This window comes from Gnatocerus cornutus, chromosome 5 (assembly GCF_029298725.1).
Source record: "Gnatocerus cornutus isolate USDA-ARS CGAHR chromosome 5, icGnaCorn1.1, whole genome shotgun sequence".
NCBI lineage: Eukaryota > Metazoa > Arthropoda > Insecta > Coleoptera > Tenebrionidae > Gnatocerus > Gnatocerus cornutus.
In genome coordinates, this window is record NC_142237.1 from 10,136,335 (window position 1) to 10,161,012 (window position 24,678).

The 24,678-nt window shown below is 35.8% G+C and overlaps 6 protein-coding genes across 10 annotated transcripts; 4 read left to right on the plus strand and 2 right to left on the minus strand.

The window, feature by feature from the left end:
• Window positions 1-587: 587 nt before the first annotated feature.
• Window positions 588-10,167, plus strand: Nep2 (M13 family metallopeptidase neprilysin 2). Of its 4 annotated transcripts, none has more exons than XM_088035597.1 (10): window positions 588-691; window positions 3,618-3,754; window positions 4,029-4,612; window positions 4,663-4,839; window positions 7,076-7,293; window positions 7,344-7,502; window positions 7,554-7,794; window positions 7,844-8,012; window positions 8,063-8,313; window positions 9,511-10,167. In XM_088035597.1, exons 1-10 carry the CDS (start codon window positions 603-605, stop codon window positions 9,847-9,849), a joined length of 2,364 nt encoding a protein of 787 aa, XP_087891723.1. In that variant the 5' UTR covers window positions 588-602; the 3' UTR covers window positions 9,850-10,167. The 4 variants fall into 4 exon arrangements, with proteins under 4 accessions (XP_087891723.1, XP_087891725.1, XP_087891724.1 ...); XM_088035599.1 differs by having other exon boundaries at window positions 4,041-4,612; XM_088035598.1 differs by having other exon boundaries at window positions 8,669-9,604.
• A 435-nt stretch (window positions 10,168-10,602) lies between these two features.
• Window positions 10,603-11,672, plus strand: LOC148174312 (sperm-associated antigen 7). Its single transcript, XM_088035727.1, has 5 exons — window positions 10,603-10,794; window positions 10,849-11,005; window positions 11,054-11,225; window positions 11,274-11,433; window positions 11,479-11,672. The coding sequence occupies exons 1-5, from the start codon at window positions 10,716-10,718 to the stop codon at window positions 11,583-11,585; spliced, it is 675 nt and encodes a 224-aa protein (XP_087891853.1). The 5' UTR covers window positions 10,603-10,715; the 3' UTR covers window positions 11,586-11,672.
• On the minus strand, window positions 11,572-14,337 carry Exo84 (exocyst complex component Exo84). The gene is made up of 10 exons (XM_088035725.1): window positions 14,154-14,337; window positions 13,952-14,107; window positions 13,704-13,903; window positions 13,358-13,654; window positions 13,145-13,271; window positions 12,576-13,094; window positions 12,400-12,530; window positions 12,130-12,352; window positions 11,895-12,082; window positions 11,572-11,846 (listed from the first exon to the last, which is right to left on the minus strand). Exons 1-10 carry the CDS (start codon window positions 14,215-14,217, stop codon window positions 11,649-11,651), a joined length of 2,103 nt encoding a protein of 700 aa, XP_087891851.1. The 5' UTR covers window positions 14,218-14,337; the 3' UTR covers window positions 11,572-11,648.
• Window positions 14,338-14,391: 54 nt separating this feature from the next.
• Window positions 14,392-16,952, plus strand: Wdfy2 (WD repeat and FYVE domain containing 2). Its single transcript, XM_088035726.1, has 5 exons — window positions 14,392-14,660; window positions 14,712-15,059; window positions 15,125-15,371; window positions 15,419-15,750; window positions 15,802-16,952. The coding sequence occupies exons 1-5, from the start codon at window positions 14,503-14,505 to the stop codon at window positions 15,935-15,937; spliced, it is 1,221 nt and encodes a 406-aa protein (XP_087891852.1). The 5' UTR covers window positions 14,392-14,502; the 3' UTR covers window positions 15,938-16,952.
• Window positions 16,953-17,680: 728 nt separating this feature from the next.
• On the plus strand, window positions 17,681-20,115 carry LOC148174315 (transcription initiation factor TFIID subunit 6-like). The gene is made up of 6 exons (XM_088036035.1): window positions 17,681-18,168; window positions 18,216-18,446; window positions 18,496-18,693; window positions 18,743-18,922; window positions 19,002-19,616; window positions 19,709-20,115. Exons 1-6 carry the CDS (start codon window positions 17,926-17,928, stop codon window positions 20,033-20,035), a joined length of 1,794 nt encoding a protein of 597 aa, XP_087892161.1. The 5' UTR covers window positions 17,681-17,925; the 3' UTR covers window positions 20,036-20,115.
• Window positions 20,053-24,014, minus strand: LOC148174316 (ATP-binding cassette sub-family C member 4-like). 2 transcript variants are annotated; one of them, XM_088036034.1, is made up of 10 exons: window positions 23,828-24,014; window positions 22,373-23,782; window positions 22,105-22,324; window positions 21,782-22,050; window positions 21,584-21,734; window positions 21,429-21,535; window positions 21,261-21,384; window positions 21,035-21,211; window positions 20,456-20,990; window positions 20,053-20,409 (listed from the first exon to the last, which is right to left on the minus strand). In XM_088036034.1, the coding sequence occupies exons 1-10, from the start codon at window positions 23,999-24,001 to the stop codon at window positions 20,130-20,132; spliced, it is 3,447 nt and encodes a 1,148-aa protein (XP_087892160.1). In that variant the 5' UTR covers window positions 24,002-24,014; the 3' UTR covers window positions 20,053-20,129. The 2 variants fall into 2 exon arrangements, with proteins under 2 accessions (XP_087892160.1, XP_087892159.1); XM_088036033.1 differs by having other exon boundaries at window positions 21,782-22,324.
• Between the last annotated feature and the right edge of the window lie 664 nt (window positions 24,015-24,678).

Here is a 24,678-nt window from a genome sequence, read left to right on the forward strand (position 1 = left end):
TCAATTCAATGGACAATTTTCTCAACAACAATCTTATTTTGGAATCACTGATTTGTAACTTCCATTGCTAAACCTTCACTATTTGTTCGCCCCGATGAAATTACATCTGCATCTCTGCATACAGTTCAACATTCCCTGTCATTTATATGCTCTCCTAAATAATTAAACCGTCGAGGGTGAATTTCGACCCAGCCGAGGTGTTCACAATTACACTATTAATTGACTAAGGTTACAACAGTATCGCAGTTCGGAGCAGCTTTAATGCCCCCCTTGAAGAGCCATTTACGTTACAACTGGGTTTTGCAAATAATACATTAGCACTTGATTTGCATATCAACTGGGAGGAAATCACCTCGTATGTTTACGTAAAGTGACGTCTTGAATTATTGTTTATTCAATTCAAAAGTGATTGTACGTTTATAAACGGTCTTTTTGATCTAAATCTAGAAACCAATCAAGTCGATCTTATCTTCAAAAATACAATTTTTCCCATTATGATAATCGTTTTTATCGGACGTTATCTTGTATGTTGTGTGGTGATTTTGCAAATTAATTTTATAATTAATTTATAGTCTACAGTCAATCAAGTGTCGCTATTGAAAATGGTTTGTTTAATTGAAAATGTTACGTACAGTGAACTTTCACAATCGGAAAAGCCATCCGAAAAGTGGCGCAAATGGGGAGGTTGTACGTAAGTTTGTTTATTATGATTATGACATTTAATTGTTTACTGCTGGGTGAAATTTACATCTGCTAATTGCAAAAACAGACATAAATAAAGTGTATAAAACAACAGTGGAGAAAATTGAATATCATCTTGAATGAAATTCGTTTTAATTGAGATGTTTTCAAGGCAATAAAATATTTAAATTTTATGTGGAACTAAATTTGTGTGATAATTTGCTAAAAATACATGCAAGTCGGAATTTAACAGAATCGAACATCAAAGGTAAAACCGACTTTCTCTACTAAATTAAATAGAAACCAAAACAACCGTTTGAACTTTAGATGATGTGGGTGTAATCTAAGTAGGTACATGTACCATCAGAAAAAAATATTTTGAAATGACTGTGTTATGGACTTGAATTTTTCACTTTTCAGCTTTTAATTTCAACTGAATTTCTTAAACTGAAAATTTAAAAATTTTGGCTCTTTCTGAGTTCTATGGCTCTCAGTTTCCGGGATGCTTAGTTTATCCCTTCCGAGTCTTCTCAATTTACAGTTTTGGGGAATCAGGTCCGTAGTCTCTGAAGTTTTCAATTCTTTAGACTTTCTAGTTAAGTTTCAATTGTGATTTCAAACTGACAATAATTATGATGACTGTTGGCAATTTAATCATTTTATCAATCAATAGCAAAATTTGCCGCTTGCATTTAGTTTAATTAGAATTAAAAACTTAATCAATTCCAATTAATTTTTAATCAAATCAAATTGAGTTGCTCATTTCCATGTCTTAAAAATATTTATGTTTATTCTTATTCAATTTATTGTTTTCAAAATTCAGCGAAAGCAATTGAAGTACGATTTTCAAAGCTTCGAAAATTTAAAACCGTGGAATATAGTAACAATAATAAAAATAAAATATTTCAACTTTCTCAACTTTCCTTGGACGTTTCACACAACCTTCATGGGAAACCTTCATCTTCACTTCATCAGTTCTAGCACATTTAATTGTCAATTGTTAACTGAATATTTATTGCATTGATATTGGTCTATCAATGGTTAATAATCATGTTTAGAATTAAATTTTGCTCATTCTCTGGCGGGCTTTGTCTTAAGAAAGTCTTTAGATCTACTTCTTGAAAATTTAAAGATTTGTACCATCGTTCTAAATCCTACATTTCCAACAAAATTAATGCAAAAAAAATAACGAAATATAAACTCTTTTGGTTTTAAAAAAATCCAACAAACAAACAGAGGTGTGCACTCGGATTTTTAACAATTGAAATACGTGCCTAATTACAATAATACTCAATTGCAGAATCTAACAAAACAATTACAAAATTAATTACAAAGTTAGGTAAATACTTCGATCCGAGAAATAAAATATAAAAATTACTTAAAAATTTGTGAAATTGACTGTGATGTTTTAAGTCTAAGTCTGCTCTTTTGTGTTTAAAATTTTAAAACAAATTGTTGAAGAAAATTTTGCAGCAAATAATAATTATTTCTAAAATATCCTTGACCCCCTTCGAAATACACATTTTCCAATCTTATATGACCGCAACGGTAGACCTATAAGTTTGAATTTATTTTACAATAAAATTGTTTTTGTTTCTCTTAAATCGACTTGTTTTAAATTCGGGAATAAACAGTTTCTTATTTAAAACCAGTGGCCATTCTTATACCATTCTGTTGATATTGTTGTTTTTCCTCTATAATTACTTTATAAACACGGATGATAAAGTAATGATTACAGTTGTATGTTTTCAGTTTATTTTACTTGTTTTTTTAACTAATTACAAATCTCTAACAATAAAATTAATTTGCCTTGTGCAACTTTAATGGCATTATTAAAGCTATAGTTCAACCACAGTAATAATCATAATTTCTGTGGATGTAACAAACCTGTTACTTAAGATTTTCATCTTCTTGAAGCCTTCAAATTTTCAGATTTTTATATTCAAATAGTATTACTATTTTTGCATAATTATTCCGAAAACACAGACGATAAGATAATGAGTACAAATGAATGTTATTGTCGTATTTTTAAACAGTTTTAAATTTCTCTCCATAAAAAAATATGTGACATTGCATGTGCAATATACCAATTTAACTTCAACTTAGTATGACATTAATGGCATTATTAAAGCTGCAATTTAGCTGCAGTAAACATGATTTATAAAAATACAGTTTTTATAATATTTTAAATTATTTTATTAGTCTGCTCGTACGTTATTTTTGTAGAACCTTTTTCTATAATTAAATTATATTCCTTCACTATTTTGCATTTGAATTTGTTTAACAACGGTGACAACACAATGACATCATTAATTACTTAGTTAATAATTAATTTTTCCCTCAAACTTAGAATGCAGACAATTTTGCTAAAATTCGGTTTTCCCATAAAAATCTGTTTCACCAGCGATTTTTTGCAATCAGTGCGCCTTGAGTTAAACCGAAAAATTTGATCAATGCGTTAAATGAGAACGTCAATGGATAAGTTGACTTTACTCGATAACTAAAGAAAAGTTTACGTAACAATTTTTGTTTTGCTAAGCAGAATTGTACGCAATTTTGCTTACAACATACAAATGAACAGTTGATTAGATACTTTTAAAATTAATGTGTGTAGAAACAGTATGGAACAAAAAACTGTTCTGCTTAATTTGAATTACAATATATCTTATCTGGAAAATTACACAAATAAACAAATTAATTGTTATACTGTTTTGGTACAGGATCTGTTTAGTTCCACATGAAATGATGATTCTGGTGGAAAAAAATAACCTGTAATTATGTAAATACAATCTGTTTCCATTAATAACAACTGCATCGAGTTACAAAATTGTATTACATTAAAAAGACATTAGAATGATATGTAATTACGCGGGATATACTTTATGTTTCCGGAATTCGGTTGTTTAAACATTTATCTAATTTCACATAATTTTCAGAAATCCAACATGGTGGAAGCGGCGGACGAGCATGGAAAGATGTTTAACGCTAATCACAGCGATCAGCATCCTTATTGGAATCTCTCTTGTCGTAGCTCTTGCCACAGTATTATATAATAGAAATCAGGAAGTCAATCGTTAGTAATCATTACATTGTATTACATTTTAATTATTACTAGGTCACTTATTATCATTACTGGAGCACACTTTCTTCTCGTAATCTTGTTACAACTAACAACAAAACATTACCATAATTATAACAATCGTAAGTTCTTTGCATGTAAACCATCTCATTAGTCTAACATGTTATTATTTCCCTTCGCATTTAACCCGATCGAATTTAGAAAGTCGGTCACTGACTTGCAATTCTTTCGTTCTTGATGCAATGAACAGCAACGAACTCATTTTTAGTGAAATTTTCAGGTGCAACTTTCAGCGCCGAGGCTCTCCATGGTTCAAACAGTCCCGTTCTCATCAACTCCGTGCAAGACGACTCCAAACACGAAGTATGTTTAACTCCAGGATGCATCCACACCGCTTCAACAGTATTAAAATACATGGACACTACAGTTGATCCATGCGACGACTTTTATGAATTCACCTGTGGAAACTTCTTGAAATCCACCAACATCCCCGATGACAAATCATCGGTTACTTCCTTCAGTATCATCAGTGACATTCTTCAAGAGCAGCTGAGGACGATGATTGAAGAACCGATCAAACCGGACGAACCGAAACCGTTCCAATTGACGAAAAAACTGTATAAAGCTTGCATGAACAAGACCTTGATCGAAAAAGATGGTTTGAAGACAATCAAGTCAATTTTGAGGGAACTAGGTGGATGGCCGGTGTTGGAAGGCGAGAACTGGAACGACGGAGAATTCGACTGGAGACAATCGGTGTACAAATTTAGGAAAGTCGGTTACAGTGTTGATTACTTCATCGATTTTTCGGTTGGAATTGATTTGAAGAACTCGACGAGGAGGATCATTGATGTAGGTTTGGAAGATTGGGGTTTGAGCAGTGACTAAAGAAATATTTGTAGCTGGATCAAGCTTCTCTAGGATTAAGAAGAGAGTTTCTTACTAAAGGATTTTCGGATAAGTTGGTTAATGCGTATTATGAATACATGGTGGATATTGCGGTTTTGTTTGGAGCCGACAAAGAGAGGGCCGCTCAGGAACTTAAGGAATCTCTTCTCTTTGAGATGAAGTTGGCGAACGTGAGTTTCCTAGTTTTTATATTATAATCTACCTAACAATATCTTTCTTTTAATCAGAATTTGCTGTATAATTACAAATCAAACATTAATGCAAAGTTTTGATTATAGGAGAGATTAGAACGGTTTCAGAGGTTACGACCCTTTTCATGTTTTGCACGTTTTCACATTTTCTCTTTTCTGGTAAAGACGGATTTCACTGTTACAATAAACTTAATCATCTTTGGGACTAAAAATCCTCAAATTAAGTAGGGGAGACTAGGGTATAATGATCCCTCTAACGTTTTTAGCACCATAACTACAAAACTTTTGTATTGATAAATCTACCATTTATGCAAGAGCTTTGACAACTAATGTACTAAGTCTAATGTACTAATAAGTCCCTCTTAAAATGCATCCGAAATTTGCAACATTATCATTAAAATAAGAATTAAGTGCAAGACTCCAGAAGGATCGTTTTACCCATGGACTAGAGTTAAAGTGATCCCTCGGTTGGGGTAAAATGATTTCTTTTTATTGTTATAGTGTATATATAGGATGTGTTATGTTCAAAAAGTTTTATAAGTTGAGCAAAAGTTAGTGCAAACAGTGAATATATTTAATCATTAAGATAAAAACAAAATTAATTTAAATAACAAGAAATAACAACAAAGTAGACATAAAATTGAAGACATAAAAAAACATTAAAGAATTACATTTTTTTTGTAAAAACGAAAAGTTTTTCTGATTTTAGAAGTTTTTAATTCCGCCAAACAGAAATTGCAAGTGAATATATTTTTCTCTTCGTCTACTCTTGCAGATTGATTATGAGCCCATTTTTTAAACACACTTCATCTATCCACTTCTTTTGAAGAGTGAATATATTTTTTACAAGAAAAATACATTCTGAAAAAATTCTTTCTCTCGCTTTTGTTTTTTTATCACTGTCTTGTCTCAAATATCATACAATTATTCATATTAGAGATAAAATGATTCCGGGATTATTTTACCCAGTACCTATGTGATCGTTTTATCCCAAGTGCTAAAAGAACAAAGAACATAATACATAAATTTACAACATGCAAGGTTGCAACTGAATCTACAAAAAATTGAAAGTTTAATGTTAATTTTTTAAAATATTACAGGTGTCATTTTGAAATTTTAATTCGAAAGGTAAAATTCGCTTGATTAAATAATGTCTTACTTAGATCGAATCAAGGAAAAACACAAATATTGCAATCACAAATATTGCTGTAATTCTTTTGAATATTCACCGAACTGCATGCAGGTGCTTGTCTGCCGTTTTGGAATCAAACGGAATCATTTTACGTCGAAAGATCATTTTACCCTGGTTGCCCCACCCAATATAGGTCAAGGTACAAGAAGAAAATATAAAAATAAAGAATTTGTCTCCAAAGAAAATGATTCTAATGTTATCGAGAACATAAAAATAACAACCAAAATAAAAAAAAAATCATTTAGTTCGCTTAACAAGAGATCGTTAGGTTTATTCTTTCGATGTTTTCTGTCGTCATGTAAAGAGAGGAAGCAGTCTAAGTTAAAACATGAGAAAATAATGAGGTACAACTTTTCCGCACAATGTTCACGAAATAATAAAGAAAGTTCTGATATTGTATTATTAAGTTCATGGACAGTTTTTTTTATTGAAAACTAATTTCTCAAACTTACATAACATAACGTCGAAATAATTGTCGAATTTGCACGAGAAACGCTAAAAACATTTTGATACATTTAAATATCCATTGAGTTATATGAAGAGTGCTTCAAATTTATCTTTCTTGTCATGTCAAAAAACATTTTACGGTGTCAATTATTGTTGTTACTAGATTATAACCTCAGTGCAGTTTGTTTCTGAACTTGAACGAGCTTTATAAAAACTTCGTTTTTAGTTTAGCCATTTACCGAAAGTAAAGTAATGTCGCGGTTATTTTTTCTCGCCTGTTTACAGCATAGAAATACATGATTTCTTTTCTAAAACCTTGAATCTTGGAATTTTTTAGTGGACTCGATATTTTTGAGTTGTAATAAGAGGGTCCTTTCAACCGTTTCAATGCAAATTTGCTACGCTATTACGCTTTGTTTTGATAGAATAAAATATGCAACAATATGTATACAGAGGAAAAAATAGAGCGGAAAACATGACCGCATCTATCTCTAAGCTCCAAATGATTGCGATGCCTCTACCGTTAATAACACTTTCATCATTTATTAAATATTTGGACGAATTTGATTTTTTTAGATCTCCTTGCCCAGCGAAAAACGGCGTAACGCCACCGCGCTGTACAACCCCATGACCATCGACGAACTCCAACGCAAATTCCCAAGCATTCCATGGGCAGAATACATGAACACCCTTCTGGCTCCCGACACCCAAGTTACCAACGACGAGATCATCGTTGTCTCAATCCCGAAATACATCACAGACTTCGAAGCTTTGATTAGTCGAACACCCAAAAGGTATTAAATAAAAACCCTTTACAATGGTCTAAATAATATCAACTTCTTAGAGTTCAAGCCAATTACATAATGTGGCGAGCTGCCGCTTCGTCCGTTTCGTATTTAACCGAAGCTTTGAGAAAACGTCAACTGGAATACACCACGGTGGTAACTGGAAGGACCGAAAGAGAAGCTCGCTGGAAAGAGTGTATCGATATTTCGGCTGGAAGGTGCGATTACATTTAATTAATTACACCAATTTAAATTGTTTTTTTTTTTAGTTTGTCCATAGCGGCTGGAGCGCTCTACGTACGTAAATACTTCAACGAGGAAGCCAGACGGAACGCGTTGGAGATGGTTTCAGATATACGTGCCGAGTTTGAGGAAATTCTCAAAGATGTTGATTGGATGGATGACGAGACTCGGAAGAATGCTATTGATAAAGCCAGATCTATGTCGACTCACATTGCGTACCCTGATGAACTTTTGAATGACAAAAAACTAGAAGAATTCTACGGCGATGTAAGTATCTTCGGACCAACTTCACGTCTTTTGCAACATGAAATTTCAGCTGGAACTGGATGAGAATTACTACGTAAAATCCATTTTGAACTTAACACTCTTCGGCACGCGGTTCTCCTTCAGGAGATTAAGACAACCAGTTAACAAAACCGACTGGATCACCCATGGAAGACCTGCAGTTGTCAACGCGTTTTACTCTTCGTTAGAAAACAGCATCCGTTAGTATCAAATCTTAAAGAAATACCTGAGTTATGACAATTTTCTTTAGAATTTCCTGCCGGTATTTTACAAGGAGTTTTCTTCGATGCTAACCGCCCACGTTACATGAATTATGGTGCTATAGGTTTTGTCATTGGGCACGAAATCACACATGGTTTTGATGACCAAGGAAGACAGTTTGATAAGAACGGAAATCTGGTCGATTGGTGGGCGGAAAAAACGAAAGAAGCGTACTTGGAAAAAGCACAATGTATCATTGATCAGTATGGCAACTACACAGTTCCTGAGTTAAAGATTAATGTAAGTAAGGAAGGATTAACAAGACGTGGGATGTACATAGCCAGTGATTCGATAAGGCGTTGCTGCATGAAGTTTTACTTAGTAATAACTATTAAACTATATTGGGCATTAAACGGAAGATTGCACAAATCAACTAAAGAATGAATGAAACCAAATTGCACTACCTGGTAGTTGATGTAGTTATCCTACTCACTGCTTATTTGGCAAGTTAAAGTGTGAATGTAGCTCTAGCTTGACACAGTACGAGTATGTTTGACTAGTTTTTCCTCGAGATGCCTTAAATGCCCAGTACAGTTCCTGCACGAGTATGTACGCCTAATCCACTAACACCGCTTTTTTGCATTGAAAATTTCAGTTGAATGGCATTAACACACAGGGAGAGAACATTGCAGACAATGGTGGTGTTAAGGAGGCATATTTAGCTTATAAAAAGTGGGTGGATCGAAACGGTGAAGAAGCACGATTGCCCGGTCTTAAATATTCAGGGCGACAGTTGTTTTGGGTATCTGCTGCTAGTATTTGGTGTTCAAAGACACGTTCAGAAGAATTAGAGCAGATGGTTGTAACTGATGAGCATGCTCCTGACAAATATAGGGTTTTAGTTCCTCTGACTAACATGGAGTATTTTGCCAAAGATTTTAACTGTCCTGTTGGGTCTAAGATGAATCCTCGACATCAATGCCACGTGTGGTAGTTTTAATTAAGAAACTAATATTTCTAGGTGTCTTTTTACGACTGATTTTACGGTTAGATGGATAGTTGTAACAATTATCGATTTGACATTTCTTTAACTAAATTTTTGCACTCTATCACACTGTTAGAATTTGTGCCTCATTGCAACTAGTTGGAGGACACTTGGAATGGAAAAAGACGGGTTGATTCACTAGTTAGGCTTTATGAGAATTGCACAAATAACTTGTGATTTTATTACTTTAAGTACTTAATTCGGTCTAAATAAGTTTTAATTTAGGTTCCAGTTTATAAGATAACAATTATTTAACGTCCTGCTTGTCGATTCATAAGTAGTCTACATTTTATAGCATCCAATGTGGGGAATATCAACCTTATATAGTTATACATATCTGTAGAATAAGTAGTGGTAGCAGTAGCTTTGTAGAATACTTATTTAATTTTAGACATTAACATTGATCAAGGTTTCATTCGACTTGTTAAAATAACAGAAAGATGGCATTCTAGCTCAATGGCATTAATACACAAGGAGAAAATATCGCAGATAACGGTGGGATCAAAGAAGCCTATTTGGCTTACAATAAATGGATTGCACGCCACGGTGCTGAAAAAATTTTACCTGGATTAAAATACACGCCAAATCAGATGTTCTGGATATCAGCAGCAAACACTTGGTGCGCGAAATATAGACCAGAGTCTTTAAAATTAAGAGTGTTGACTGGATATCATTCACCAGGATATTTTCGAGTTATTGGTCCTTTCAGCAATTTGGATTTTTTTGCCAAAGATTTTAACTGTCCGATAGGTTCTAGAATGAATCCCAAACAGAAATGTAAAGTATGGTAACACTTTTTGTGATATTTTTTTATGTTTTAATTTTTAAAATGAGGAGAGGATGGTGTAACTGCAAAGTCAAGCAACTTTTTCAGTTCACTTTTAATACTAAATTTGATTCACCAGACAATTTGATAAACACAAGCTCGTCCATTTATTTATAAAATTTTAAATTAACTGAGAATGTGGGTACCTCGATTGTGGGTGCTGTCCTCGGGCTTTTGTATTTTGTAAGATTATTTAATTTAATTACAATATATTATACGATAATTTTTACTTATGTATGATGTGATTAGTTCCTTTCTCGAAAAATAAAGGTGAATTTTTATATGTGTTTTCTATTTTTTAAAACCCACACATAACAACCCAATAAACTGCTTTTGATTTCAATCTAACATTAAGTTTAATTACCCATTGTTTATATTAATATCTAAATATATTCGTTTGTATCCGGTCATTATCCAAAATCAAAAAGGAATTTGTAGATGCGCTATTCTCAAACAGATATTTTAAAAAAGGAGGCAAAATTTCTGGATGAGGTAGTTATTCCCAAAAACGAAAATCCCCAAACTGATGCATTATAATGAATAAAATTAAAATGCTAATGTAGCAATACTTGGAATAAAAAAATAAGTGTTATTATTAGTGTTATTAAAAGAAAAACTCATTTGTTGTATATTACATTTTATTAGAGAATATTAGAGAAGAAAAACAAACTAAATTGCCACAAAAAAGTGAGTTGGCACTACTGTTACGATTTGAATTCATATTCCTTGATTGGCCACTTGACAGTTTTGTGACAGTTCTGCTGCTAAAATTTGTTTTGTTTTTATCTCCTCGAAGATATTTAAGTAAAATAACGGTACAACCTCATCACAATGGATTTGCTGGGATCGATAATGAATTCAATGCAAAAACCTCCGAGTCTGAGCGAAAAAGAGAAACTTCTAGTAAAAAGTAAGTGAGTTAACCTATATAACCTTCATCTGACTACTTACGAAATTTCCCCAGAAAGGAAAGAAGAAATAGAAAAACGCCAAACAGAAGAAAAGGAACGTCTCAAACGATTTAAAGAGCGCGTAGAATCAAAATTGGAATCACATTTTAAAGATCCTGCCAATACAATGTTGAAGTTTGAGCCAATGGATCAAATTTATCGCAGCATTATGTATAAAACAGTACAATTCATTATCTGTGATTAAAACTATTATTTTAGACACGAAGGAGCTGAATCTGCAGGCCTCTTATCCTTTGCTTTTGGTACTGATGGTGAAGACAGGTATGTTAGAGTGTACAAGAAAGAAAACGCACCTTGTGAAGATGAATTAGCGGCGAGAAGAAGAGGCGAACCGTGGAATGAAGACATCAAACGTCAACTGATCGAAAAAGTAAGCCTTTTGATTGTTTTTAGTGTTGCTCAATGTTGAGATTTGTAGAGAAAGTTACAGAGGATGGAAGAAGCTGAGTCTTCAAAGAGGAAACCTGAAAAGTTTGTCCCTCATTCAAACTATAGAGATAAGTACGTTCATCTTATTGGACAGGAAGCAGCTTTAGAAGCTGCCAAGAAAACTGAAACAAACAAAGCTTATGGATTTGGTGAGTATAAGTAGTAATAAAAACATAATTTTGATGGTGGTTCAGTGCCTAGCGAGAATAAGAAGGACGTCCGTTCAATTGAGCAAACCATGGCTGATATAAGGGATAAAAAACGCCTTAAGACACATCATCAAACACTTTCTGATGGTTAAATTTTTATTAATGTATTTTTATCGGTATATAGTTTAGCGTTATTTATTGTAATTATAACGAAATCACAAAAAATCTGATGAATATTTCGTTCTTGTGTTTCTACTAGTAGGTGAGACGCCTTTAGTAAGCGCCGAGTATTCCTTTTTTAACTTCCCCAACGATTCGCACTCAAAACCAATCACTTCTTTATATTTTTTCTGGCACAGATCTTGAAGCGTAGTCAACAAGAATTCGGCATTCTTCGTAATGAATTTTCTTTGCTAAAATGAATCAATCAAACATGTTATTTTCGAGAAAATTGATTTTACCTCTAATTGTTTTTCGTTGCGTAACGAAGCTTCAACATGACGAATTTGGGCTTCAAAAACCTCATAGAGAACGTCGTTAATTGTGTGGAGCAGTTCAGTTGTCTCCAGTTGTAAACAGTCGTTCAGGAAAATTAAAAACAACTTTGTGAAGACGAGAGTGTTGTTTGTGAGTTGGATCCAAATGTCGCCTGAATTTTAATTAAATTCTACTGTTGACTCTTATAAATGTTCTCACCTGTTACGTAACCATCGAGTTTCACGCCCATCTCCGAATACTGGTGAAGAAATCGCGCCAAGCCGTTTTTCGATCGTAGATTCATGGGGATCCACTTATCCTCTAACGCTCGCAATTTAGCGACTTCGATTGCTTTGTCTCTTGCGTCTTTTAAAGCTTGCATAAGAGGAGTTCTCAACGCTCCGTCTAATTGATAACATAAATCCACACCAAAAGAACAGAGCTGAAATTGGAAATGGAATTTTTGTAAATAGATGTTATAAGACAAACCCTTTCACATTGCGACCGGACTAGAACAACGCATTCCGTCAGTGTTGTGAGCGACGTCTGAGGCATGCAGACTTGCTTGATAAAATGACTCGTGAATAACGACAACTCATTGCTGGCCCAAACTACGTAAGCTACAAATTTCATTTTAGTAAAAATTCGGGGAAACTCAGAAATACCTGAAGAACAACTGGAAGAGTTAGGAAATGCCCTTAAGAACTCCTCCGTCATGTGGCACATATTCGTGAAGACAACACTAGATAAATGCCGGACGTACATAGCAGTGGAACATTCCCTCCTCACTCGTTTACATTGCGTCTTTAGAATGCTACTGCACAACTTAAGAAACAAGTCACAAGCCTGAGTTGACCGCCCCAGTTGATTCAGAAGTCTAACCGCGCGTCTGGCAGCTCTTAAACCTCCTTGTTGAGACTTGTCTGGATTTACCTCAAGTTCTTTCATTAGAACTTCAGTGAGGTTGTTGTGTCTCAACTCAACTTTTCTTTGAATGTCAATGATGACGTGATCGGGTTGTCCGTTCGCGTTCACAAATTGTGTTATGTAGTCTTTGGACTTCTGAAGGAAAATCAAGGCTTCATCAAAATGCCGCTGGGCTACACAGACGTCTAATTCTTCCGGGATTTCTAAGAACCACTCGGGGTGGATAGCCCCCGTGTCTTCTTCTATGTCGTCGAATGCTAAGGAAATTTGTGTTTGGGTTTCTGGGGTGGAGATTAAGAGAACTTACGGTTTAGACTGGGGGAGTCGATTGAAGCGGATCTTGAAGGAGATTTGTCTACGATGGATTCGCGTTTTTGTTGCTCTTGCGTCAAGCGCGCTTTTTTTGCTTGGTCGAATTTGTCCAGCCATTCTTTCTAAAATAATACGATAATGCAATCTCAGTTCATAATCGTTTTTGTCCGTCAAAAGAAGTCCAATAAAGTACCATTAAAATAATTACCTTACTTGAGCTGGTGGTGCACTGAAAAACTCTAGTATTTGGGAAAATAAGCAGCTTAAACTGATGCTTATTATTTCCAATTTCCCTGACATTAACTACTGCTAAACTCCCCAACTCATACATGACTTCAAAGACGTATTTCATCAACCCTCTACTGTTAGTATTCCTGAAAGTTGTCATGAACCCATCTGTGAATAAATACGCATGAACAGTCTTTATTATGTTATTGTCCAGAGGGTCCACTTCAAGAAGATCCCCCTCATGTAAGTATGTTCTGCCAGGCACTTCCAATAATTCCTTAAATAAATTAATTGTAATAATAAAAAGTTATTGTGGGAAGATAAACCTTGCATCCTTCAACTTTCTCCAAAATAGAAGCTAATTTCTGCCTATTATCATCTCCTTTTTCTGCAGAATTATCTTTATTTTCAGAGCCTGTGATCACAGGTGCTTCGTCACCAAGAATTGAGGTAGTAGCCAAAGCAGCTAACAAAGCCTTTTGTTCTGATAACAAATGGGATAACTGATACATTTCACTTTCCAAATCTAAAATTGATGTTCAACAGTTTGTTTAGCAATAAATGAATAAAATACGTGAGATTTCTTTGGCAGTGTCAATAAACTGCATGTAGTTTTGGTAAACATTTTTCTTGAGATTATTATTCGTTTCCTCATGAAGGGCTTGGATTCGTTTTCGCAGACGTCGTAACTCTGGTCCACCAACACAGCTCTGTGATAACTCCCGCACATCTACAAGAAAATGTTACTTTAGAGTAAAAGAAGAGAAAGTTTATACATTTCTCAGGAGCGAAGTCTTTGGAACCCAGCAAATTTAACGTCGGCTCTCCTGAAGGTTCCATTTGTTTATTTACATGAGATTTAAATTTGCAAGGGGTGTAACATAACCTACGCCCTACACGTCACTCGGGTTTCGTCCTGTCATAAATCAAGCACCAATAGAATTACAACGATAATGATCAGCTGACTATAATACCGCATTTTAATTGGTTGTTTATCATTGTTTTTAGTGGTGTCTGAATTTCAATCTCTTTGAGTTGGTGCAACTGCGTGTGCGCTTGTCAGTTGTCAAACAAATGTCAAGGAAAGTCGAAAAGTGTCATAATATCAAGAAAAAACATTAAAAAATGGCAGCGGAAATAAAACCAGCGACACAAGCAAACGATAAATTTTGTACAACGAAGAAACCGGCACTTCTTGCTAAACTAGAGGGGTGCAGTGAGGAAATAAATGCCGCTGTTCTGATTCCGGGGGAAGATGGGGTTATAAGTGTGTCAGATGACAAGTAAGTTATATTCTAATAACGATAAAAATGGTAAAAAACAACTTTATTTAGAACTGTCCGAGTATGGCTAAAGCGAGACTCGGGGCAGTATTGGCCGAGCATTTGTCAGTACATGCCTAGTGGTGCGACTTCTATATTTTACACAGTAGAAACACGTCAACTTTTTATCGGCCAAGAAAATGGAACTGTTTCGGAATTTTCTTTGGCGTCCGATTTCAATCGAATGATGCCGGTCAGAGAATATTTAGCACATCAAGCTCGGGTCACGGAAATCATATTTGCATTAAATTGCGAATGGGTTTTGAGTGTAAGCCGAGATAAAATCTTTTCCTATAATTGTACACAGACGGGGAGAAATATTGGGGTTTATACAGCAGAGGCTTGGTGCACTTCTCTACAGTATCCTTTGATTACAATATTATTATCTGAAGACACTTTTTGACTACAACCTTAACTACTTAAAGATTTGATGCACAAACAAAACATGCTTTTGTTGGAGACTATTCAGGACAGATAACAATGTTAAAATTGGATAATTCAGGTCCAAGTGTCATTACCACATTAAAAGGGCATTCTGGTTCTGTGCGCTCTTTGGCTTGGGATTCTGAGAGACAGATGCTATTTAGTGGCTCTTATGACCAAACCGTGATTGTTTGGGACATTGGAGGACAACAGGGAAACGCCTATGAGCTTCAAGGACATCATAACAAAGTACGCTTTTTGTTTACTGTACCAAAAATAAATATTTATATTGTTAGGTATCATCACTGTGCTATTTGAACAGCACAAAGCAACTGGTCAGCGCTGGTGAAGATGGCGTTTTGGTATTTTGGGAAATGCACCAGTCAAGACAAGAAACACCAGAATGGATTGAGTCAGATCTATGTCAGTTGTGTGGACGACCGTTTTTCTGGAATTTGCGTGCCATGATGGACCAAAGACAGCTGGGGCTTCGTCAACATCACTGTAGGCATTGTGGTAAAGCAGTTTGTGAAAAATGCTCCACTGGTAGACTCACAATACCAGTGATGGGTTTTGAGTTTGCTGTCAGAGTTTGTGATCCCTGTCATCTTCTATTAAGAGATAGAGAGTAAGTTTAAACAACGAATTTGAATAGAATGAAATTTTACCATTTGTACAGGAGGCCACCATTAGCTACATTCCATGATGCTAAACATAGTATCTTAGCAATGGGATTAGATGAGACTCGCAAAAAATTGGTGACGGTGGGACAAGATCGTCTGATTAAGATTTGGGATATTTCTGCTCTGCTTTGAATCTGACTGCTAATTTAACTAACATACAGGAATGTGATTCAAAAATAGTAGATATGTAAATACCAGTTCTGGTTCATCACTAAATCATGCAGGAAAAAATCTAAAATTTAGCCATATTTTACAAAATTATACTTGATTTTAGACCTCTTATTATTATTAATATAATCATTTAAGTATAAGGAAGGCTGAGTGAGGGCAAACCGTTTAGCCTAATTGCATATTTGTTAATAAAAAAGATATAAAGTATAACTTATAGTGATAAATGTTGGAAAATAAAATTGCCACAATTGCAACAATGAAATTTAATTCTAATGAAATAAATGTTGGAGCCTAGTGAAGTCAAAATTGTTTCTAAGTGAATTGTAAAGTGTTACTTATTTCGTAGTAGTTTTTGAATTTCTTCTACACTGATGAAACATGACTTTGAACTGGTCATTCCAGAAGTTGGGAAAACTACTATTTTTCGTTGTCTTCGAAATTGTTGTGCTTTCCTCAGGGATTTCTCATTATTAAAAATCATAACGTTGGTTTTTCTTCCTAATAATGATAGTACCAGGAGATATGCGGTCGCAGTTCCCAGAATATTCCCTCATTTGGTGATAATTTGCGTTTTGGTTTCGCCCAACTAGTCATTCTATGAGAGTTAATAGGAAGATCTGAATGCTGTGTTCTATAAAAGGTTCACTCTGTATACATGAAACTAATAGCAAACGCGCAAAAAACTTTATCATGATATCATTCTTGGTTGCCCACATAAAGGAATTGTATGGAAATGAGTCATAGACCATGTAACACATTGTAAATAGCAACTGAACGATAAAATAACATCGGTTAGTGGCTTAGTACATATTTTTGTTTAAAATTGTATAACTTTATTGTACATATTTAAGCAATATAGAGACGAATTGTATCCTACTGTGCCCCTCAGTGGTAAACTGCATATCGAAAATGTTTCACTATTATTGTTGTGTTGTAATAACTTATTTGCGAGCAAATAAATCAAGAAATAAAGGTATTTTGTGGTACAAGAACTAAAACACAAGCCACAATTTAACAAAAAACACTGATTATGAGCAAAACGGTCAGCAATGGATTTTACTTCATCAGAGAAAAAAAATTGTTTAGAAAAGTTTAAATGAATAAGACTCATCGCTTCATTTCACTTTTAGATAACAAAATATGAGGATAAATAAAGAAATGCGTAACAAATAAAAGTTTAAAAGATGAGATTAAGTAAGAATTAGCTCCGTGAAAAAACTGTCAACATTTCCGGTATAAACTATTCATGGATTAGATAAGTAAGGAGCCAAAAACAATACAATCTCTTGTGACTGTAGTTATAATTAAATTATATAAGCTTCATTCTGTTTTTTTTTAAAAAGTTGCAGCACCAGGATTTGAACTTCTTGCTTTAAAGTGTCTTGTTAGTAATGGGTGTTAAAGTCAATACAGCATTTTTTTTATCAGATATTGTTTATTAATGGAAAGAACATCAAAAACGTGGCTTAATTTGCACATTTTTTAAAAATTTTGTTTGAATTTGAGAAATGAACTGGTATAAACATGTGTACTGAAAATTAATGTGCTATGATTTATTAATAGTATGTAAAATTTAAAAAATATTAATTAATGTTACATTTATAATTGTATAAGTTCTATTGAAAACAATAAATATATCGAAATAAACAATTTCTGTATTTAAATTTGCCCCCATGACGTCATAGTGACGTAACAGTGAGGTTGGCAAAACTGAAAACTACTAAATTACCAACTCACCCAGAACAAGAAAGTTAGGTTAGGTTAAAAATCATAAATAAACGGCGTAAACAAATTAAATTGGGACAATTATCGCGATATTTTCAGCGTGTAGGTATAATTACTTACAGCTCTAAGCCTCTATTAATTAAAAAACTTCCCAACGTGGCACAAACTATCGCTGTTGGCACTAATCGTGTCAACAGCCTCACCCCTAGTTTGTCGGAAGAAACATGTCCAAGAACGCAGAAAATGAGTTATATGGGACTAACTTGTCCATGGAATCCATGAAAGTTATCGCCGAAAGTATAGGAATAGGAAATCTACCTGATGATGCAGCCAAAGAACTTGCAGAAGATATTTCTTTTAAACTGAAACACATCATTCAGGATGCTGCAAAGTTTTTAAACCATGCGAAAAGAACGAAACTGATGCAAAGTGATATAGATTCGGCGTTAAAAGTGAAGAATTTAGAGGTAATTGGTTTGTTTAATCAAACTTGATCTAATGAGTTGTCTTTTAGCCTCAGTATGGATTCCAGTCGGCAGAGCCCCTTCCATTTAGATTTGCGTCAGGGGGAGGTCGCGAACTTTATTTTATTGAAGAAAAAGAAGTGGTTTTGAACGATTTACTGCAAAATTTGAATGCAAAAGCACCACTTGAAGTTTCACTGCGTTCCCATTGGTTGTGTATTGATGGGGTGCAACCTACAATACCAGAAAACCCACCACCAGTAGCGAAGAATGTTCAAAAGGTTTGACTACTAATTTTTGTGCCTTTTAATCAACTCATTTATTCAACAGTTGGAGTCTGTTGACCCAATTAACAAGAAACCAGCAAAGGAGACATCAGGCAAGCCTACAACAGGCAAACAAAAATTAAGAAACGTAGAAACCGTGCAGATTAAACAGTTGGCGACACATGAGCTGTCTGTGGAACAACAGCTATATTACAAAGAAATCACAGAGGCGTGTGTTGGCTCTGATGAGGGGCGGCGAGCTGTAAGAAACGTTCTGTTAGAACATTGCAAATTTACTATTTTCGTTGCAGGAAGCGTTACAGAGCTTGGCCTCTGATCCTGGCTTACATGAGATGTTGCCAAGGATGTGCACTTTTATTATTGAAGGCGTGAGGGTTAATGTCGTGCAGAATAACTTGGCTCTTCTTATTTATTTGATGAGAATGGTCAAAGCTCTGTTGGATAATCAGTCCCTATATCTTGAGAAATATGTAAGGGTCATATTTTAATATTTCTACGAATATTTTGTACAATTAGTTTTAATTTATGTTAATATTGTTCTTTATTTAGTTACATGAGTTGATTCCGTCCGTCACCACCTGCATTGTCTCAAAGCAGCTTTGCATGAGGCCAGAACTGGACAATCACTGGGCACTTCGAGACTTCGCGTCGCGTTTAATGTCGCAAATCTGCAAGAATTTCAACACCAGTACAAACAACATCCAGACGCGAATTACCAGAATGTTCACAAACGCTTTACAACAAGGCGATAAAGTACCTTTATCGTCGCTCTACGGCGCTTTAGAAGGTCTCTCCGAACTAGGATCTGAAGTTATACGAATATTCGTCCTACCAAAAATAAAACTGATTGGTGCTCGCATCGAAACGCACCTTCAGGGTTCTATAACTTCGAATATTGAGAAAATCGCGTCCGAGCATATTAAACAACTTTTGATTAAAGTCGTTGCTCCAGTATTGAAGAATATTAAGAATCCTCCGGATTATATAGAAGAGTATAAACAAGAGTATGGGTACTTGGGACCGGCTTTACATGCGGCGGTTGTGAAAGCGAGGACGCAACCGACGCCGTCGACGACAGCAGCTTGTAATATTGCGACGTCGATTACTAACGTCAGTGCCACCATCACGAGGACGGTCAGTCAGCCTTGTCAAATCATACAACAGGTGAGCTAAAGTAGAAGTAATTTATGCGGTTTAGGCGGAAAGATATGTACTGTACTGCAAAAGCAAATTTTAAACGAAACATCTTTCTGTAGAGCTCTCCTGGGCCTCAGCGCACGATCATGATGAACCAGGCGGGCCGAGTCGCCAATCAGATTAACAACCAAAAGATTCTCTTTGTGACGCAACGACCTCCAACGCCTGGAGGATCTCAGCCTTCGCCTCAGCCTCAGCCTGTGGTTAAATTCATGTCCAACACTAGCTCAATGAGTCAACAGAAAGTCGTCACGACTCAGAAAATGGGACTGGGGCACTCGCAGCCTACATCGGTAGTTGCAAAAAGTAGCTTCCAACAGGCACAGAATAAGGGAAAGCAGGATCAGTTGCCACCAGGAATTGACGATTTGTCCCACTTAGTGTAAGAAAGAAGCGTAGTGTAATTTTCCAGATTTAAGTAATTATATTCTTTTATTTTTTAATTAAATAACAGTCTTATACAACAGAGGCGGATATTATTTAAAAATTGTCCGTTTCTGACTTCATATGTAGAAACGCGTTGAGAGCTATGTGCTCCAAGCGGTCGCTGGTCTTGTCATCGGTTTCATAAACCATTTTATAGAACGTAGAATTGGGGTTTTGGAGTAACAAGTACGGATGTTCGTACTCCACAATTTTTCCATTGTCCATGACTATTATTTTGTCGGAATCCATCACAGTTTGGAGCCTGTGCGCAATGGTCAGTACTGTACAATCCCGAAACTTTTTCCTGATCATTTCTTGAATAAGGTCATCAGTCCTAAAATACTTCATTAAAATAAACTCAAGTTTTACACCAAACAAACTTTTGATCAATGCTGGCGGTTGCTTCATCCAGTACTAATATTTTGTTGTTTTTGAGCATAGCGCGAGCCAAGCACAACAGTTGTCTTTGTCCGACACTAAAATTAGCCCCGTTTCGAGAGACAGGCGTGTCCAGACTTGAGACGGCATTTTTAAGTTCGACTTCTTCCAGGACTTTCCATATTTGTCTGTCTTCTAATTCACCAAAGGGGTCAAGATTTTGACGTAACGTTATTGAAAACAGCACTGGCTCTTGGGGGATGATCGACAACTTTCGTCTTAAATCCTGAACTCCCAGACCCTTAGTATTGACTCCGTCTATGAATATAGCACCTGAAATCTCGGTTAGTTTGAACAGAGCAGTGATTAGCGACGATTTCCCAGCGCCTGTTCTTCCAACTATCCCAATTTTCTGTCCTGCTTCGATTTCGACGTTTAATTTTTTCAAAACAAACGGCTTAGTTGGGGAGTATCGCAAATACAAGTTGTCGAATAAAACGAAGCCTTTGTCAGGCCAGAATGAAGGCGGCAAGTTTTCTGAAATTCGACTTTAACACGAAAATGATGCGAAATCCACAAACCTGGATCTGTTGAAAATGGTCCCTCTTTTTCTATATCGTTGTATTGAAGAATTCGCTCGACGGAAGTCAACTGATTAACGACATCTGCGCTTTGGCGGACTCCATATTGCAACATTCCCGTTAAAATTAACGATTGAGATATTGCTAGACCGACTAAGCTTCCGCTGATATTTTGATCTGCAGTGAAATTTATCAAAAGAAGTTTTTTTACGATTGTTGATCTTACACTGATTCAAAAGGATGAAACTGAAGGAAGTAGACGCGATGAACGTCAGACATACTAAATCCAACCAAAGTCCGAATGATGCTGTAGAAGTGATCAAAAGAAACCAAGCAGAAGTGTGGATGTCCTGTAACGTACTTAATAATATAAATTAGTTTTGTTTATTACAACCTGATAATGATCAAATTCCTTCCGCAGCGCTTCTTCAGCATTAAACGCTCTGATTGTTATAATTCCATGAAGAGAAGAACTAAGGTGAGAAAAAACAGGCGATTTTGCTAAAACTTTCATCTGGGAGTGTTTCCAAAATTGAGTTTTATACGTACCAATTCCTTCCACGTGTTTCACTTCTTTGGTGACGGTAACAAACCAAGTCCGTATTTTCCCAAAGACGATTCCCAAAACTATAATAACCGGTACCATGTAATAGTTTGAGACGACTACCATCACCAGAATTCCGCACATTGTTAACCCAATCTAAATGTAAACTCTTGCGTTTATTTCTTCTGGTTTTGCACACTTACCTGAGTGGCCTCCAGTAAGACTCGAGGTAAGATCTCATCGACCGCCCCCAAATCTTTGGAAAATCGGTTCAAGATCCTTCCAGCCGGATTTGTATGAAAGAATCTCATGTGAGCTTCGAGAAGATTCTTAAACATTTGGTGATGGAGATTCTTCGAGGTGATCATTGCTAGTTTGAAGTAGAGAAGAGACCGAAAGAACGTGATCAAGATGGTAGAGACGATTAAACCTGAGTAGATATAGAGAGCTGTGTATGTGTCCAAATTTCGTTCTAAAGAAATATTGTCGTCAGGAGATGTACTTTTCGTTTTGTTAAATGTCGAACTTAATTGCAGCGATTCTTGTTGGGTCCAATAAGTCACCCAGTAATCAACACCACTACAAAGAGTTTGAGATAATATTAACGTAAAAGTGACTACAAGAATAAGAGGAAGGTTTTTTGACGCTGTGATGTAGCGAAATAGAGACTCAGTCCCGTCAATCATCCCTTTTTCTTCTTCTTCTGCGCATTCGCCTTGTCCGGGAATGGAGTCCTGCAAAGAGTTCTGAAAGCCGCCAGTTAAAGGAAGTCGTTACAGACCTTGTCTACTCACATCGCTTAATGTCAGAACATTTATTTCTTCTTCTTTTTCGTTTTTGTCATCTTTTTCGTTCGCTTCTTGAGCGAATTTCAAATGAGTCTTCGCTAACTCTTTGTATGTTCCTTGTGCTTCCACTCGTCCGTTATTTACAACAACGATGATGTCCGCTCGTTTCAGAAACTGGATCTGATGTGTTACCAAAACTCTCGTTTTACCTTGTAAATACTTGACAATACACTCCTCAAAGAGGTGTTTTCCTACATGAACATCAACTGATGACAAAGGATCGTCTAAAAGATACACATCCGCGCTCCTATAAATAGCTCTCGCTAAGTTAATTCTTGTTCTTTGTCCTCCGCTAAGTGTCGCTCCACGTTCCCCAATTAGTGTTTTGTCAGCGAGAGGAAACTGACTGAGGTCTTTTTGTAAAGCACACACTTTTACCACCTTTGAGTACAATTTCTTGTCGTACAAACTACCAAAGAGAATGTTGTCGCGGACGCTGGAGGCAAACAGCCACGGCTCTTGAGACGCGTACGAGACAGACCCTTGGATTTTTATCCTGCCGGATTTGGGCTTTAGTTCGTTTAGGAGGAGGTGAAGAATTGAGCTTTTTCCACTCCCAACTGGTCCTACAATAGCGCACAACGCGCCTTTGGGAACTTGAATGGAGATATCATCAAGAAAGGGTTTTGATGTCCAAGAAGCGGCAACACTTTTTAATGAGATTCCTACACTGGGATCTTGTTCGATCAATGATGTTTCGTTTTCTTCCATCGATAAAAACAATTCGATCCTTTTGATGGAGACAAGACTTTCCGCGCCGTAACTTATTGCCAGGGGGTAAAAAATTGACATTGTTAATTGAAGCAAATTGAAGAATTGTGAGAGCGAAAAAACTTGTTGAGCCAAAAAAGTGTTTCCAGCACATACGTAACAAGCTAAAGTCAGAAAAAGTGCCGCTCGTTCGACGAAAACCATAAAACTTAAATAAATTCCTCGTAAATACGAAGTGATGGTTAAAGCTTTCATTTCTTTGCATCGTGCCAAATGCACGAGATTCTCAAAAGGTTTTTCCCAAGCGTACATTTTAATTACTTGTATTCCTGAAATAATCTCGCTCATAAGAGTGATCCTATAATCACACTTCTCGGCTACTTTGGCGCGGAATTTTGATGTTAGCTTCCCTAAATATCCTTGCAGTGGTAATGAAAGAAGCGCTATTAAAATAACACCAACAAAGCAAGACACGCCGATTTGCATCCAGCAGAGGAACGTTATAACGGAAACTTGAAAGGGTAAAATCCAAAGATAGTGTAACGCCAAAACGACCAAATCGAAACGCGTCACATCGTTGGAAAGAAAATTTACGATTTGACCGATGGATGTTTGGGTCAGTGCTCTTCTATTTAATTTCAGTGTCTGAAAGGGGTAAATTATGGAGGGACACGTGCACAGGATACTTACTTTTCGGTAGATGAGAGTGCAGACTGCCACTCGAACGCGCATTCCGATGGAAGCTTGGCCAAATTGGACGTGGTGCATGCTGAATACGATAAAAAATGTTATCACAACTAGAAGTGTAGCTGAAGTGTACATGGCGGGTTGGTCGCCGGTGGCTTCTTCGAAGAGGGATATCATGTACGCGAGCACCACGGGCTGAGCAGACCTGAAACCCACACAAAACCACACGCATTTTTAATTTGGAGCGACTTCTTGTTAACTTTTCAATCACTACATCAAAATTTGCACAAAGATTATTCGCACTCAATTATTAATAAATGACACAATCGACCGTTTAACGATACGGTTGAATCTCGACTGCCGAGGTAATTTGTTTTTCAATGACAACATTTACATTTTTTTTTCGAGTTTCTCATATCTTTTTGGATGGATCCGTTTATGCAACTTTAGATTAGTTTGGGTTATTCAATAACTTTTTAGTGTCTACTTTAGCTTCTCAGGTTTTTTGAAACAAAAAAGTAGGAAACTACAACAAAACGACCTCAAATTTCCAGATTTCCAACTTTGAGGGCCGATTTCATCATCCACTTAAACTAAGATTAGTTTTCTTTAAACGTACATCAACATAAAATATGATTTCATCAACATTTTTAAACTGAGTTTAGTACTAATCTACGTTCAGCAAGTAACTGGTCAATTTGAACCAGTTAACGATTTAAAACTGATATTAATGAATTGTCAATTTACATTTTTATTTTTATTAAAATTGAGAGAAAAAGAGGTGATTTTTGGCGCTTCTAGTAAGAATGAGAGTGAATTTGTAGTTCTAGGAGGCCTAACAGACTACATGCATA